At 35.3% G+C, this 18,543-nt stretch overlaps 1 protein-coding gene and 1 non-coding gene across 3 annotated transcripts in view; both read left to right on the top strand.

The window, feature by feature from the left end:
- Positions 1-18,543, top strand: part of STAM (signal transducing adaptor molecule) — a 100,985-nt gene that overhangs the window by 68,973 nt on the left and 13,469 nt on the right. For both annotated transcript variants that reach the window (XM_044914993.1, XM_021696669.1), the window contains 8 exons: positions 2,606-2,696; positions 5,013-5,205; positions 6,648-6,742; positions 10,651-10,739; positions 12,612-12,699; positions 12,923-12,977; positions 13,543-13,696; positions 15,691-15,866. In XM_044914993.1, coding sequence (XP_044770928.1) covers positions 2,606-2,696; positions 5,013-5,205; positions 6,648-6,742; positions 10,651-10,739; positions 12,612-12,699; positions 12,923-12,977; positions 13,543-13,696; positions 15,691-15,866 — 941 coding nt within the window. The remainder of the gene's footprint in view (positions 1-2,605; positions 2,697-5,012; positions 5,206-6,647; positions 6,743-10,650; positions 10,740-12,611; positions 12,700-12,922; positions 12,978-13,542; positions 13,697-15,690; positions 15,867-18,543) is intronic.
- On the top strand, positions 6,891-6,993 carry LOC123324970. Its single transcript, XR_006540146.1, has one exon. It is a non-coding gene; the product is annotated as a U6 spliceosomal RNA (small nuclear RNA).

Genomic DNA, 18,543 nt, shown 5'->3' with positions numbered 1-18,543 from the left:
AGTGTTAAGCTTTTTGTTTTAAACCCTCAATGGTGGGCGCCTGAGTGGCTCAGTTGGTTAAGCGACTGCCTTCGGCTCAGGTCATGATCCTGAGTTTCTGGATCGAGTTCCGCTTTGGGCTCCTTGCTCGGCAGGGAGTCTGCTTCTCCCTCTGACCCTCCCCCCTCTCATGTGCTCTCTCTCTCATTCTCTGTCTCTCAAATAAATAAAATCTTTAAAAAAATAATAAACCCTCAATGGTGACCCCCCCATCCTATCTGAGTTTGGAAGCTACATGTTAATTTAATCCTCTCAAAAGCCTACCATATGTAGGTGCTATTATTACCTTCATTTTGTAGATGAGGGACTTAAGGCACAAGGAGGTTACTGTACCCCAGGTCATACATTAGAACCTGGTAGATTTAGGATTTTAACCCATGTTTGCCTGGCTCCACAATTTACATTCTTTTTTTTTTTCTTTTTATTCTGCTAGATTTTGATGAATTTATTTCCATAGGGGTTTATCATTCTGCATTCCACCAACAATATATTGTACCTTGTCATCTTACAACATCATCAAAAAAGTGTGTTGCCAAGCTTTTTACTTTTTGACAATAGGATAATTGTGAAATTTTATCTCATTGTCATTTTTTTTTATTACTTTATGTTAATCACAATTTACATTCTTAACTACCCACAGCATAGTACCTTGTTAAAAGTCCTATCAGAGGAGCACAGGAGGGAATGCTTAATTTAGGGATTTAGGAAGGTTTCATTGAGAAAGTGATTATTTTAGCTGTTGACTGACTGGTGAGTTAAAACTCAATAGGGAAAAATGTGGACAGAGTAAAAGGAACCAGAGGGGAAGACATTATAAGTAGAAACAAATTTGTGTCAGAGGCATAAAAGTGTGTGTGTGTGTGTGTGTGTGTGTATTTATGTGTATGCTAGCAGTTACTAGTAACTGGAATATATTGTCAGAATTAACTACTTGTATTTTAGTTTACAAAATAGTATAATTTTAGGAGTATTATATCATTATATATAAATCGCAGTTCCTAAAGATAACATCCTGCCTTTTAATATGGAAGGAAGCAGTAAAATATAACTTGAACAGATACTTTAAAATTAAAAAAAATCTTTGTTTTTAAAGATTTTATTTATTATTTATTTATTTATTTGAGAGAGAGGGAGAGAGCACACAGAGAAAGAGGGAGAGGGAGAAGCAGACTCCCTGCTGAGCAGCGAGCCCAATGTGGGGCTTGATCCCAGGACTCTGAGAACATGACCTGAGCTGAAGGCAGACGCTTAATCGAATAAGCCACCCAAGCTCCCCAAAAAACTATTTGTTTTTTTAGATATCTCCTTCCCTTTCTCAACCCCTTTAGGGTTTCAGGAGGGTTTTTAAAAATTTTTTTATTGTTATGTTAATCCCCATACATTACATCATTAGTTTTAGACGTAGTGTTCTATGATTCATTGTTTGTGCATAACACCCAGTGCTCCATGCGGAACGTGCCCTCTTTAATACCCATCACCAGGCTAACCCATCCTCCCACCCCCGTCCCCTCTAGAACCCTCAGTTTGTTTTTCAGAGTCCATCGTCTCTCATGGTTCGTCTACTCCTCCGATTTCCCCCCCTTCATTCTTCCCCTCCTGCTATCTTCTTTTTTTTTTCTTAACATATATTGCATTATTTGTTTCAGAGGTACAGATCTGTGATTCAACAGTCGCACAATTCACAGCGCTTACCAGAGCACATACCCTCCCCAGTGTCTATCACCCAGTCACCCCATCCCTCCCACCCCCCCCCCCACTCCAGCAACCCTCAGTTTGTTTCCTGAAATTAAGAATTCCTCATATCAGTGAGGTCATATGATACATGTCTTTCTCTGTTTGACTTTTTTTTTTTTTTAAAGATTTTATTTATTTATTTGAGAGAGAGAGAATGAGAAAGAGAGCACATGAGAGAGGGGAGGGTCCGAGGGAGAAGCAGACTCCCTGCCGAGCAGGGAGCCCGATGCGGGACTCGATCCCGGGACTCCAGGATCATGACCTGAGCCGAAGGCAGTCGCTTAACCAACTGAGCCACCCAGGCGCCCCTGTTTGACTTATTTTGCTCAGCATAATACCCTCCAGTTCCATCCACGTCGTTGCAAATGGCAAGATCTCATTCCTTTTGATGGCTGCATAATATTCCATTGTATATATATGTACCACATCTTCTTTATCCATTCATCTGTCGATGGACATCTTGGCTCTTTCCACAGTTTGGCTATTGTGGACATTGCTGCTATGGGTTTCAGGAGTTTTCTAACAATTTTTAAATCTCTTCTAGTCTTTCTTCTCTTGTTTGCATGCTGTCTTCTTTTAGCTTACCGCCTTTACACAAATGTAGGAGAGTGTGATTAGACTGTCAGCCCTCAATATCCAGTTGCTTTCAGTCTTTTTTCTCCAATTCCAACTCTTCTCCTTTCAAAGTGAAGATTGCTCTAGTTTGGATTATTTTCTGCCTCAGAAGTCTGTGGTAGATTGATAAGAAGGGTCTTGCAAGTTCTTAGATTAAGTTGAGGTAGGAAAATCTTAGGACAATCCTCAAATATTGTGTTCCCTTTTTTTGTGTTAGGCTGCCGAACAAGCGAAAGCGAGCCCAGCATTGGTTGCCAAAGATCCTGGTACTGTGGCTAACAAAAAAGAAGAAGAAGATTTAGCAAAAGGTATGTTTTTAAGTTCCATGTATTGGAAAGGTGGGAAGAAAATGGGTCCCTTAGTTAATATTATTTTCCTGAGATATTTAAAAGTAAAAGACATAGGGCTTTACCCTTAAGGCTGAAATCTACTTTGTGCCCTTCTACAGTATCAAATAATACTCTTCTGTGATAACTACTATTCATATATGTCTTTTCAGTCTATGTTGTAATACTATTTTTATTATACTGTATATCCATAAACAATACCAAATACTTTCATGTGTCCAACAAATTCTTTTTTCATAAATAATTATATATACCATTTAGTTTTTTTCATGTGACAGTATGTCTAAGATCTAATCATAATAAAACATATAAATCAAGTTCACTTGTTTTAACTATTGTGCAATATTCCAGTGTGCTAATAAATATATATGTAGTTCATCTGTCCTGCTGCTGATGGATATTTGAGTCTTCTGGGGTTTTTTGTTTGTCTTGTTTTTTTTTTTTTTTACTATAATTAGGCTGCATTGAGTATTCTTGTAAATATTTTCGTTTGTGTGTTGTGTGACTGCAACTGGTATTTTTGGCTCATGGGGGAGGTACATCTTCAACTTTGCTAAGTAGTTTTATTATTTCCTTTGCCATTAGCAGTATATGAAACTTATTATTAATATTTTTAATCTCCTGAAAACATTTAGTATTGTCAGAGTTTAATTTTTGTGATTCTGATATGTTGGAAATAATGCCCAATTATCTTGACTTTTATTTCCTTGATTACTAGTGAGGCTGCGTCCTTTTTTGTGTGTTTATTAGCTGTTCTGATTATCTCTCTCTTTATTGAGTTTTTGTTTTTTTTTTAAGATAATGATATATAGAAAGTCTTTAATTTTGGATGTTAAACTTTTTGCCTGTTTTTTTTTTTAAGTATTTATTTATTTGAGAGAGTGAGAGAGAGAGCCCAAGATGGGGGACGGTCAGAGGGAGAAGCAGATTCCCCATGGAGCTGGGAGCCTGATGTGGGCTCGATGCTGAGACTCTGGGATCATGACCTGAGCTGAAGAGAGTTGCTTAACTGACTGAGCCACCCAGGCACCCTTGCCTGTTATTTCTATTATAGATATCTACTCTTGATTTTTGGCTTTTACTTTAACTTTGATAATGGTGTATTTTATCAAACAGAAGTTTTAAATTTTGATGTCAAAATTTTTGCTTTTTTGTTATGATTTTTGCTTTTTTATATCTTAAGATATTTTTCCCTACCCCAAATCCTAAAAGGTACTTTCCTGTATTTTATTATGATCATTTTAAAGTTTTCTTTTTCCTATTAGGTATTTTATCAATGTAGAACAGAGGTGGAAGGGATGAAGGGGGTTATGGTTTGAGTTGAAAGCAGGGTAATCAGTCTGTTCAGATTACATTGCAAAGCCTGAGTGACACATGGTGATGGTCTGCATTGGGGGAGGAGTGGAATCGATAGAAGGAACACATTTGAGGGGTGCCTGGGTGAGTGACTCAGTTGGTTAAGTGTCCGACTCTTGATTTTGGCTCAGGTCGTGATCCCAGGGTTGTGAGATCTAGCCCTGCCTTGGGCTCCATGCTGGGCATGGAGCCTGCTTAAGATTCTCTCTCCCTCTCCATCTGCCCCCGCCACCAAAAGAAAGAGACACATTTGAAATCTCTTTGGAGGAGTTTGTTAGGTGAAACTTCATTGTAGTTATTTCCAAGTTCCACTTCTTAGACTGATCACATAAGATTAACTTTGGAGCCATAAAATGCAGGTTCTTGGATACTACCTCTGACACTCTGATTTAGTAAGTCTTCATTGAGATTTGGGACTCTTGACTTCCCAAGTGATTTTGATTATCGTTTTGGGAACAGAAGCTATAGAAATATATTGAAAAGATGAAAGAAAGTATCTGCAGCTAAATAAAAAAAGTGTATCTAAGAGATTATAACTTTTTAGTACCCAGAATAATTTAAGTTTTATCCATTCAGTAAAAATAGTCATTGTGCAGGGCACCTGGCTGGCTCAGTTGGTAGATCATGTGATTCTTGTATGAGTTCAAGCCTCATGTTGGGTTTAGAGATTACAGAAAAAAATAAACTCTTAAAAAATAGTCATTATTCTGTTCAATTTTTTTGTAGTTTATTTTTTAAACTTTCAGTTGTGAATGAATGAATAAAACTGATGAAATTATTTTTATTCAGTATGTCAAGATATGTCCTAGTTCCCATCTCCACATTTAAAAGAATACATTTTACCTTCAGATACCTTTTTGTACTTCTTTGGATTGTTGGATATATTAACATTTTGGGTCTTTTTAACTCATTCTTTTCCAGCTATTGAGTTGTCCTTGAAGGAACAAAGGCAGCAGTCAACCGCCCTTTCTACTTTGTACCCAAGCACATCCAATCTCTTAACTAACCACCAGCATGAAGGCCGAAAAGTTCGTGCTATATATGACTTTGAAGCTGCTGAAGATAATGAACTTACTTTTAAAGCTGGAGAAATAATTACAGTTCTTGATGACAGGTGATGGATAATATCAAATTGATATTAAGTTGACATTCATATGAAAATATATAACATATTACTTCTGTGTTTCATATTAATCCTGTTGAATGCCATTACCAAAGGTAATAAGAAAAAATTTTGATGTAGATATTTCCTGTGTGTGACAGTTTGATTGCTTTGCTTGTATCATACTGTCTGGATTCTTATTTTATGGTTTAATTTTTTTTCTTATCTCTAAGATTTTGTTTTGGAGGCCTAGTTTATTCATTTTTTGTTCCATTTAATAATATAAATTATTAAATTGGTAAGGTTAAGATTTTAGAAAATACGCCAAATACATCTATGTATTTATGGAATTTGTTAGAAATGCGTAATATATTGAACTTATTTATTCACAAAGAATAGCCTATCCATGGGTCAAATTCGTTTTACTTGGAATTATATACATTTACATTATTATGGGAGGTGATTCAGTACCTCTGTTTTTTTTTTTTGTCTTGTTTTTATTTTAAATTCAATTAATTAACATATAGCGTATTACTAGTTTCAGAGTTAGAGTTCAGTGATTCATCTGTCTTATATAATACCCAGTGCTGATTACATCATGTGCCCTCTTTAATGTCCATCACCCAATTATCCTATCCCCCCACACTCCCCCGCCCTCCAGCAACCCTCAGTTTGTTTCCTCTAAGTACATCTGGGTTTTGTGTTTACTCAAAATTTGTTACTGATGATTGTTGCTGATAATTAAGTACTAAAATTTGCAAGTGGTTTTAAAAAATAAATTCAAAAAAAATTTAGGTTATTCCTATAGTAGCACACTTACATTGTTTTCTTGAGTGAAAGAAAATGAAGTACAGTTTGAGCTGTTTAGCTGGAAATTGCACAAAACCTTGATCATTGATTGATTCATTCAAAAAATGTTCATAGAGAGCTTGCTAGCTTTCCTATACTTATACCAAAGATAACAGTGGTGAACCATGGGATGTATCTGAGTGTGTGTTCATTGTGAACATTTTGTGCTATAAAGAGTGTCATCTGTTATGTTATTTCTTGTGGGGGAAAAAGGTGCTAGTTGAACAAGAGAGCACACTAATTTAGGAATGGATCTGAATTAAGAGCCTACCATTACCTTACTACAAAGGAGTCTTACAGGGAGCCCATGAACTACCTGAAGTTGAAGAGATCTCTGTTTTTGGGAGTGAATTCAGAACCTTGTATTAAATCCTCAAAGCATTCACCAGCCCTCCAAAAGATAAAGAGCTGTGTATTTAATACCTCTTTATCTTCTCTGAGGCTTCATCTTCTATTTGTAATAATGGTACATTCATTTCTTCCCTCATTGGATTGTTGGGGGATTCAAATCTGGTAATAATTCAAGTTAAACATTGTAAAAGGTAGAGATATATAGAGATGAAAATCTTTATTATAATCAAGCATTCTTTTTTGCTCCTCATTAGTGATCCCAACTGGTGGAAAGGTGAAACCCATCAAGGCATGGGGTTATTTCCCTCTAATTTTGTGACTGCTGATCTTACTGCTGAACCAGAAATGAGTAAGTATTTTCCAGTCTGTAAGTGGATGGTAATCCACAACTGTCTTCTTAATAAAAGAGTAAATTCAACTTCATGGAAAGTTATAACCTGAGCTGGGACTCTCAGATGTTAGTGCCTCCAGAGGTGTTTATTAAGAATGCAGCTTGTGTGCTCGCTTCGGAAGCACATATACTAAAATTGGAGTGATAGAAGATTACCATGGTCCCTGTGCAAAGGTGACACGCACATTCATGAAGTGTTCCATGTTTTTGTATTGTATGTAGTGATGAATCACTAAATTCTACTGCTGAAACCAATATTGCACTGTATGTTAACTAACTGGAATTTAAATAAAAATTTAAAAAGAAAAAAATGCAGCTTCCTAGTCAGTAGATTATTTACCAGAAATCATCTAATTATCTACAGATTGAAATTATCTACCAAGATTATCCCTAAGATAATTGGGCAGACTGTGGACTTTTCTTTAAAAATACTAGATATATAGCATTATAAAACTGAAGATTAAGAAGTGTTAGGAAATTTATGCACCATCTATTTTCATTATCAGTTGATCAAGTATGACAAATACAGTGTACTCTCATAGAGAATTCTTTCTGTCCTAAGATTGAGGCCATTTCTTTAGCGTCTAGCCCCAAACTTGGAAGCAGTGGCCTGTAAGCAATATAATGGCTTTCCTAAGCCCCCATGTCAGAGAGTCAGAAGGAACCATAACTGATCATGTGAATACCTTTTTGTTTGGTTTCCAAGTGTGTGCTACTAGGGGAAATAAACTAGAAAGTAGGGCCCAGGAGGAAAAGTGATGTTACTGGCAGGCATAATAATTGCAGGAGATGTAACTACTTGTAACCTACCAAAATGTTGGTAGGCAGTTCACTATATTTCTACATAATACTATACTTCACTGTTCTTCATAATGATGAGTTTGGGTCGTCAAGATTAAGTCATAATCTCCCTTTGTTTAAGGAAACAGAAATATGTTCTAGTGTAGAAAGATTTCCATTAGTGGTTGAAAGGTTTAGAATTTTAAGAGTTTGTGTATATAAGCTGGTAAGCTATAGTTATCTGGCAAAATATCTCACCTCATCTCATCTTTCTATAATGCCAGTAGAAGGTATCAAAGAGATATAAGCTACAGGATGCTTAGGTCTTTTTTAGTTTATAAGAATTTTAAGAAAGGATCTTTGTCTTAGTCATCTTTTCATTTTTCGTTTCCAACAGCACATAGTATTGAATCTTACCCAGAATACAGACTATCTAAATATTTATACGATAGGGCGCCTGGGTGGCTCAGTTGGTTAAGCGACTGCCTTCAGCTCGGGTCATGATCCCAGGGTCCTGGGATCGAGTCCCGCATCGGGCTCCCTGCTCTGCGGGGAGCCTGCTTCTCCCTCTCCCACTCCCCCTGCTTGTGTTCCCTCTCTCGCTGTCTCTCTCTCTGTCAAATAAATAAATAAAATCTTTAAAAATAAATAAATAAATAAATAAATAAATATTTATACATAAATGGTGCATAAGTATGTGTATGTTTACACATATATATGTAAAAGATATACTTTTCCTTGAATAAGAACACTTCTCTTTCAAGAGAAGGCTTTAACAACAAATCAGACATTACTTTTATCTTTGATGAAACAAAGCTGTCTCCCAATTATTGCCAAGTCGTCTCATGTCATTTTATGACCGATTTATGACAGACAGATTCCTGATACCCATTCTAGTAATGGAGTTCTTTTTTGTTAGAACTCAAAAAATATGTTGTAGAACCCTTTTTAAATGGCAGTGTATTAGGTGCCAACTTTTTAACCTGGGCTTATGGTGGTGATTTTTTTCTTTGTTTTTTTTTTTTGAGGTTTGGGTTTTTTGTTTTTGTTTTGTTCTCAGTAAGCTATTGGAAAAGATGGAATTGTCTTGGACTTCTGTTCAAGATGAAATCCAAGATCTCATATGGATCATGTAGCCAACTCTTCTTTTTCCCCATCATATAGCAGTGCAGCTTTAAAATGAGTATTCTAGCTCTTCTTCCTGTGTTTCACTCTGGACTACTGAAAAGAAGAGCAGGAATAGGAGAGGGAGAGCTTCTATAATGGAATTTTAGTTCTTGAGCTTGGGAAATGAGTGTTAGCATGATCTTCTTAGCATTCTTCTTCTTCTTTTTTTTTTTTTTTAAGATTTCTTTATTTGAGAGAGAGAACATGAGAGAGGGGTGGGTTGGAGGGAAAACCAGACTCCCCACTGAGCAAGGAGCCTGATGTGGGGTTCCATCCTGGGACTCGGGGATCATGATCTGAACCGAAGGCAGATGCTTAACCAACTGAGCCACCCAGGCACCTCTTCATAGCAGAAGCCCACTTAATGTCCTGTACAAGTACCTGCCCTGCTTGGCTTGTTTTTCTTTTGGAAGTGTAGGAAGGTATTGTGAAAACAGTTTATTTTGTGTACATGCATACACGCACACACGCATGCATGCACGCACGCATATTTGGTAATAGTATTAGTGCCTTTGAGAAAAAGCACTGAAAACTTGTGCATGGTCAGCTGTTAGGATGTGTTCTCTTATGGGTAGCAGCCAATGCGGTGCTTTCCCAGCTCTCTACTTGTTAACAGCTCAAGATATAAAAAGCAGAAATATCTCTAGCACGTGTCTCTTTTACCCCCATGAGAAAATAAAATCAGCTGACACTTTTGTGTGTGTATAGAATTTTGCTTTATGGTGATTTGAATGGGATGAATGGAAATTAAATTACGTACATTTTTATACAGAAGCTTACAGCACCGAATACATAAGTGGTATGAGTTCCTATTCTCAGAGTAAAACATCATCGGCCAGATTTCAGTATGTGGGCTAGTAGCACCAGATAGATTCATATTTAAATCCAGGCAGTGTCATATATTAGCTTTTTCCTGCGCAAGCGTTTTTAAAATTACTGTGCTGCTGTTAACCTCATTGTTAAAATGGTAGAAGAGATTCATTTGGGAGGAAATGTAATATTCTATTACTCACATTTAAGTTTAATTAATATATTTCTTTTCCGTAATTCTCCGTTCCCAAAGCCCTTTTCATCTTGATTCTTAATATTTTTATGAATACTGATTAACCGCATTGGTACAAGGATGAGAAATGCAGAAAGGAAGTTCATCCCTTTAAAGTCATATGAGCCTCTCAGTATATTGGGGGAGAAGATTAATTGCTCTATTAATCATAACCTTATATTTACTAGTTATTGATATATTGAATAGTTTTTAAAGATTGCTTTGTTAAGCAAGAGAAATATGTGCTTCTGGCCAGTGGTTTGCAGATCCCTTCATAACCACATTTTTATTTCAAAGAATAATGGAACTAAAAAATGCGGGCTGATTTAGTGGAAAATTCAGATCATTGCCCCTGCCACTTGTAAAGTTCTCCATTGACCTGGATGTCATTCTCCTAGTAACGTCTGAGTAGCTTGCCAGAGAACGTATAGCTGACTTTCCATTTCACTACATTGAAATAGCATGGTCTTTCAAATGAGATTTTTCTTTGAAGGGACTGGTAATTTAAAAGAGGACTTATTTTAATTTGTAGAGTTCATTTATGTCCTTGTAAAACTTTACTTTTTGTCCACCAATTTACTAAACTCTCATATGTAGTAGGTAATTAATCTTTGTTTCAGAAATATACCTCTTATTTTTAGTGAGTATCTTTTATGGAAAATGTAAATTCTTAAGAGAAAATTAAGAAATCTTAACAGAATTCCATAAAATAATGTTCTCTCATTATTGCCTAAATCTGTAGTTTATTCCTTAAATTTAGTCTCTCAGATTGAAGGGAATAAAAGAAAAATCCAAATTCTCTCATGCAGTTTAAAGTGCTTTAGAATAGAATTTTAAGTTTATTATAAAGAAAAGATAAATATTACATGTTTTACAGTTAAAACGGAGAAGAAGACGGTACAATTTAGTGATGATGTTCAAGTAGAAACAATAGAGCCAGAACCGGAGCAAGCCTATATTGATGAAGTAAGTGATTTCCTCTGTGAGAGTTGTTCATACTTGGTATTAAAGTTGAAGTGCTCTTACTGTTTTCTTTTAAAAAAATTGATTACTTGATTAGTGCATATATTTTAGGTTATAAAATTCGAGCAACATAGACAAAGCAAAGACTGTCCTTGAAACTGTCTCTCTAGTCCCATTCTGTACCTCATTATTTAAAATTCCTGCTTAATATTCCATAGAATGGGTTTATATGATTTAATTATTTTGCTATTGGAACTAAGGTTTTTTGCAGTTTTTTTGTTTTGTTTTTTTTAATTATTGCAAACACAATTTTGTGAAATTTTTTTGGATGGAATATATTTAATAGAATATGTGACTTTTATTTGTGAAGGTCAGTATGTAATGCTCTGGAAGTTACATTCTTTGTAACATTTTAAACTTATGATGAAAAATGATATGTCATCTTTAAAATATTTGAAGGGAAAAAAAATAAAATATTTGAAGGGATTTTATAGGTTTTTAGCCGCCTTTGGGAGGAGCCATAAAGTTTGAAGTTTCTCTTTTAGAGAAACAGACTGTTGAAGACTGTGCTGAGAGCCAGGGAATCTGGATCAAGGAAAGTTACGTTTGGCCAGTTGCATTGCATAAGAAAATGTGTGTAGAGTCAGCCTAGTGGTCTGTATAGAAATCTCATTTCTCTGATATTAACTAATTTCAAATAGGTGTAATATTCTGTAAACAAATAAAAATTATCCAGGTGTTAGTTGGCTTTCATCATACTACCCCCCCACTTCCCCCACTTTTTTTTTTTTTGCTGTAGGCAAACTTTTCTGACACATACCTTCTTTTCTAGGCTACTTAAAATGAAAATTATGAATCTTTTACATTGAAAAATAGTATCCATTTCAACATAAAAAATTCTTTTGACTTTAGAAGAGTTTTTTATGTACTTGTGTCCCTTTCATTGTCCAGTGCTTAGTTTATCTCTCAAGCTGTTCTTTGCAGAAACAGAGTTTTTGTTTTGGCTTAAATGACTGGATAAAACTGGTAGTCTTTTACATTGTTTACCTAATGTACCTGTGGTTAGTAACATAACCGTGTAAAAACCATGCATTGAGAAAACTTTGTCATTATTATAGTAGTATTCTTTGGTACATGAGATCAGTATTTTGATTCTTAAAAACTTACATATAAGCACATGTATACTTGTGTAGTAGTATAGATGTATTAATATAATGATGGCTTCATTAGTTCCATTGGTTTTTATAAGGGAAGATTCTGAAATAGATCTGAGTCCTTGCTTTGAGATACCTTTCAGCCTTCTCACATAGGAAAATAGAGAAACCACAAATCTTCTTTCCTTTTATGACAGACTGAAATACTGGTGGAAAGAAAATGTAGAATAAAATCGTATGGCCCTACTTAGAAGGAGAAGAGCTGTAATATAGCTGAGCTATGCCTTGCTAAAACAGCTGCTGTATTCACCATGGTGGAGAAGTGATAACGAGTTGTTAGTCATAAGTAATGCCATCTTGAGAGAGAAGTTACACCTGTCAGTATGGCAAGGCTACAGCTGCTCCAGAACAAAATGACACAGAAATCCACAAGCATGATATAACAGATTGAAGAACTCACACATTTTAAGTTTAAATATGGTTCTGTTTCTTCTCATTTAAGAAAGTCCCTGTTAGCAGTTTCAAAAGTAAGTAGGAAAAGCTTTCAGGCCTCTGACTTCACATGGTACTAAAGAGAACACAAATACTAAATACGTCAAAGCAAAATTGGAGTCTCCATATGAATCACAAAAATTCTCCATCCATTATCTAATTAATGAAGTGAGACCATATTGTTGCATAATGATTTATTGCTTTTTTATTAACTATTTAATTCCTGTAGGACAAAATGGACCAATTGCTACAAATGTTGCAAAGTACAGATCCCAGTGATGATCAGCCAGATCTTCCAGAGTTACTTCATCTTGAAGGTAAACTTTGTTTTCCATTAACCTTACACATAAAGAATAATCAGAGGTTATATCTAGTGTTTGGTTACAGAATAGTTTTATACTTAAAATCATTTGGGAATGATATAAAAAATGTTAACATTTCCACTCCTCCATGACCCAGTCTCACTTATATGAATATCCATGAGAGATATGCTTTCTTTTGCTGTGTTTTCTTATATTTCTTTAAATCTTGTTATCTTAGCAATGTGTCACCAGATGGGACCTCTCATTGATGAAAAGCTGGAAGATATTGATAGGTAAAAGAACATGTGCTATATCTATGTTGTATATCTTCTTCCCTGAAGTTCTCTTTAAGTGCATATTGGGATAGAGCTGCCTTTTTATTATTTTTTTATTTTAAAGATATGCCAGAAGAACCAGTTCTCATTCAGTTGTTTTCCACTATAGATATGGGAATTAGAATTAGATACATCTGCCTATTTTTTTTTTAAGGTGAGCATTTATTTGACCTTAATTATATTAGTCTTTTTAAAAAATAATGGTTACCTATTGTAATCATTGTAATGCTGTAAGTGGCATTACCAGAGCTCACAAATGTCCTACCCCATCTGTTATTTACTAGGGACACCTCGTTATTTCCAGGTAAAGTCAAGTACAATAATAAGCTGGCGTTCTCCCAGCATAGTACCTTAAGCAGTTTTGGTTATCGTGGAGCTAAAATACAGGATATTTTCTGCCATAAGGTTAAATTTTTAGTAATAACTGCTTATATTACTTTTTGCTATTTTATGTGCCTTCTTATTTAGAACATCGTATCATTTAAAGAGCAATTGTGTTTGAAATTACTGTGTAATATTTCAGAAAACATTCAGAACTCTCAGAACTTAATGTTAAAGTGATGGAAGCACTTTCACTGTATACCAAGTTAATGAATGAAGATCCAATGTATTCCATGTATGCAAAATTACAGAATCAGCAGTATTATATGCAGTCATCTGGTGTTTCTGGTTCTCAGGTAAGCTTTTAAAAATTCAAGTATATCACTTTATTTTTTATTTTATTTTTTTAAAAGATTTTGTTTATTTTAGAGAGCGAGCACATGAATGGAGGGCGGGGCAGAGGGAAAGGGAGAGAGACAGTCTCAAGCAGGCTCCCCGCTGAGCGAGGAGCCTGACTCAGAGCTTGATCTCAGACCGTGAGATCATGACCTGAGCCAAAATCAAGAGTTGGATGCTTACCGACTGAGCCACCCAGGTAGCCCCCCTCAAGTATATCATTTTAAATTCTCAATATATTTGAGATTATTTGGAATAGCTGTGTTTTTGTAAAATGTGTAACTTTCTGAAAGTAATCTTAGAATAAAGTTTAAAATAATTTTTTACTTGATAAGTACAGTGTATAATACACTAATTATTCCAGTAATTCTTTTTAAAAAGTTTTTTCTTCAAGGGTGTGCATCAGAATCACTAATCAAACTTAAAAAAACAAAAATACAGGTTCCTTGGCCCCACCCGAAACCTATTAAAGTGTTCAAGAGTAAGGCCCAAACATCTATATATTTCTAAAACTTCATATGTAATTATTTGGTTAAGAACCACATTTTTTTGTCTGATTACTAAGTTATTACTAAATTTTTCTGGGTATCTGCAGTTTTTGGTTTTATGTAAAGTTGCTTTAATCTGAGTTTTTCCCTCTTCCTTTACATGAAAAGATGTAGAATGTATTATAGAGCCCTTTTCCCCCTTATTCACCCTAAGCAATATTTCAAGAGCCCTATTTCCACAAACTCAGCAAGTTTACTGTATAGGGAATAATTAGCCAGGCACTCCATTTTACTTATGCAGAGTGGCAAAGTCTTTGTGCAGTTAATTTTTTTCTTAAAATAACGGCCCACTTCCCCAGAAATGAGGGGCCAGATGCCTGGGGCTGAGCAGTCAGATTTGAGCAGCATGGGGCTAGGTGACACCTATTCATGGCTCTTGATACCAGTTTGAGAAAAAAACAAAAACTCTTCACGTTTCATTTGCAAAGTATAAAAAACAATGCGTTTAAGAAGACTGGAATAGCTCTGTTTATAATTAAGATCTTCTGTATTCTAATGTATGGTGAGTCTCTTATAGCTTAAAAGAAGTGCTAAGATGATTGTCTTATCTCCTGATAACTGTGTTACTACTATTTTAACAGCTGGTAAAAGTCTCACTACATAGACAGTGGAGTTCTCTTTTCAGATATATGAAATGGAAGGATGTAGTGAATACTATAGAAAATTAGAATATTATGTGTGCTTAAGATTTTGGGCATAGAAGAAGTCAGTCTCTTTAGATTAAAATAAGTATAGTTTTTAGATGCGTGAGTGGTCAGAGAATAGCCCAAAGGCCAAATCCAGCCTCCCACCTCTTTTTTTTTTAAATAAACTTTTGCTGTAACATAGCCATTCTCACTTGTTTATACACTGTTTCTGGCTGCTTTCTATATGGGCAGAGTTCCGAGAGGCCCACAAAGCCTAAAATATTTATTATCTGGATTTTTGTAAAAGTGTTTGCTGACCCCTGCTTTTGAAAGTTAGCTTGCTTTGTGTTCACCGAACTGTAATATAGGAAATACAAATTGTATCTATAAGTAAATGCAGTCTATTGACATGAAACAGTGAATTCAGAGACACTTCTTAAACATTTTTTGGGATTCCTTTTAGGAGAGTACTTAAAATATTGGTATGGAAAGAGAGATGATATTAGTATAAAGTTTCAAGGTAAGTTCCTTTACTGCTTCTGTATGAGATAAACACGAGTTTAGCTCGTGTTTACCTAAGAACAAAAATCATCAGAAGCTCACTTCACTGAAAAGTATTTTTTTAAATGCCTATCAGAAGAAGTAACTTTCAAAAAGATTTCAGAGATTTCATTGTTCACTTTGTAATTGAATGCCTTTACAAAGAAATTTTGGCATACCTTTTAAAATCTTAGAAAATGTATTATTTATTTATTTATTTTTAATCATGAACTGTTCTAGGTCTATCCAGGGCCTCCCCAAAGTGGTGCTTACCTGGTTGCAGGGAGTGCACAGATGAGCCATCTCCAGAGCTACAGTCTTCCCCCAGAGCAGCTGTCTTCTCTCAGCCAAGGAGCAGTTCCACCATCTGTAAACCCAGCCCTTCCCAGTCAGCAGACTCAGGCTTCTTACCCTAAGTAATTTGAGTTTTGACTATTGTTTTACTGTTGTTTGGAGTTAGTGCTGTTGTAACTCTTAAATGCCTCCAATCACCTGTAACCATAAGAGCTACAGAAGAAAAACCTAGGATAGATGCCATCACTAATACCAGATGGTCAGCCCTGTGTGTGGTGATGAGTGGATTCTACATGAACCCCTGCATTATTGCATTACTAGCCAGCAAGCTAGTCTTCTGTCTTACTGACTCATTGAACTGCTCTATTCAAGTCTTGGTTCTGTATTTTTAAAATTTCCTATCATTTTTCTTTTTATCAAGGTGAAATTGGCATATAACATTGTGTAAGTTTCACATGTACATTTTAATTCTTTATCTGTATACACTATAAAGTCTAGTTACATCTATCACTATTCAGTTGACCTCCTTCAGCCATTCCACCCACCCCCACACCCTCTTCCCTTCTGGTAACTTCCAGTCTGTTCTCTGTAGGAGTTTGGTGTGGTGGTGGTTGGGTTTTTTTTTTTTAGATTCCACATATGAGTGAAATCATGTATTTGTCTTTCTCTTTCTGACTTATTTCACTTGCCATGACAATACTTTTAAGTTCCATGCATGCTGTCTCAGATGGTAAGATTTCATTTTTTTTATGCCTGAGTAGTATATATACACTACATATACTACTATACACACACACACACACACACACACACACACACACACACCCCATCTTCTTTATCGATTAATACATCAGTGGACATTTTGGTTATTTCCATTTCTTGGCTATTGTAAATAATCCTGCATTGAACATAAGGGTGGATATATCTTTTCAAATCAATATTTTTGTATTCTTCAGATAAATACCCAGAAGAGGAACAGCTGGCTCATGTAGTTGTTCTATTCTTAATTTTTTGAGGAATCTCCATACTGTTGGCTGCACCGCTTTACATTCCCACCAACAGTATATGATGATTCCCTTTTTTGTACTGCCTCATCAACACTTGTTATTTCTTGTCTTTTTGATAATACCCATTCTAATTGGTGTAAGGTGATATCTCATTGTGATTTTGATTTGCATTTCCATGATAATTACTGATGTTGAACATCTTTCCTGTGCCTCTTGGCCATCTTTAGGTCTTCTTTGGAAAAATGTTTATTCATATTATCTTCCCACTTTTAAATTGGATTGTTTGGTTTCTTATTGTTGAGTTACATGAATTCTTTATATATTTTGCATATTAATCCCCTCTCAGGTATATGAGTTGCAAAAACCTTCTCCCTTTCAGTAGGTTGCTTTTTCATTTTGATGATGGTTTCTTCCGCTGTGCAGAAGAAGCTTATTTTGATGTAATCCCATTCATTCATTCATTTTTTTGTTTCTCTTGCCTTTGGAGTCAGATCCACAGAGATATTGCTAAGACTGATGCCAAAGAGCTTATTACCACCTGTGTTTTCTTCTAGGAAATTTATGGTATCAGGTTTTTATATTCAAGTCTTTAATCCATTTTGAATTAATTTTTGTGTATGGTGTAAGCTAGTAGTCCAGTTTCATTCTTTTGCATTTGGCTGTCCAGTATTGCCAACACCATTTACTGAAGATGCTGTCCTTTCTACATTGTATGTTCTTGGCTTCTTTGTTGTAAGTTAATTGTCCATATGTGTGTAGGTGTAATTCTGAGCTCTCAGTGACGTCCCACTGATCTGTGTGTCTCTTTTTATACTGATACTGTACTGTTTTGATTACTGTAGCTTTGTAGTATAGTTTTAAATCAGGGAGCATGATACCTCCAGCTTTGTTGTTCTTTCTCAAAATTGCTTTGGCTATACAGGATCTTTTTTGGTTCCATACAGATTTTAGAACTATTTGCTCTAGTTCTGTAAAAAATGCCCTTGGAATTTCAATAGAGATTATAATGAATCTATAGATTGCTTTGGGTAGTATGGAGACTTAACATTAATTCTTCTAATCCATGAGCACAGAATATCCTTCCATTTATTTGTGTCTTCTTCAGTTTCTTTCATCAGTGTCCTATAGTTTTTAATGTACAAGTCTTTCACCTCCTTGGTGAAGTTTATTTCTAGGTGTTTTATTTTTTTTGATGCAGCTGTAAATGGGATTATTTTCTTAGTTTCTCTTCCTAATAAGTCATTATTAGTATATAAGAATGCCACAATTCTGTATTTTGATTTTGTGTGTTTATAATATCTTTGTCAAGTATCCTTTGACTACTGGATTCATGTATTCTAACAAATTTTTGGTGGTGTCCTTTGGCTTCTCTGCATATAGTATCCTGTCATCTACAAATAGTGACAGTTTTACTTCCTTTTCAGTTTAGATGCATTCTCCTTTTCTCTTCTCTTCTCCTCCCCTTTCCTCTCTACTCTTCTCCCTTCCTCTTCCCGCTTTCTTTTTATTTCTTGGCCTAATTGCTGTGGCTAGGACGTCCAATAGTATCTGAATAAAAGTGGCCAGAGTGGGCATCATTGTCTTGTTCATGATCTTAAAAGAAAAGCTTTCTTTTACCATTGAGTATAATGTTAGCTGTGGCTGTGTCATTATGTGTTTTCTTATGTCCAGTAATAGTCCCTCTGTACCTATTTATTGAGTTTTCATCATAAGTGAATGTTGTATTTCATCAAATGCTTTTTCTGCATCTGTTGAAATGATGGGATTTTAAAATTTTTATTTATTTATTTGT

The sequence above is a fragment of the Neomonachus schauinslandi genome, chromosome 5 (assembly GCF_002201575.2).
Source record: "Neomonachus schauinslandi chromosome 5, ASM220157v2, whole genome shotgun sequence".
Classification (NCBI taxonomy): Eukaryota; Metazoa; Chordata; class Mammalia; order Carnivora; family Phocidae; genus Neomonachus; species Neomonachus schauinslandi.
This window is presented reverse-complemented; position numbering and strand designations above follow the sequence as displayed.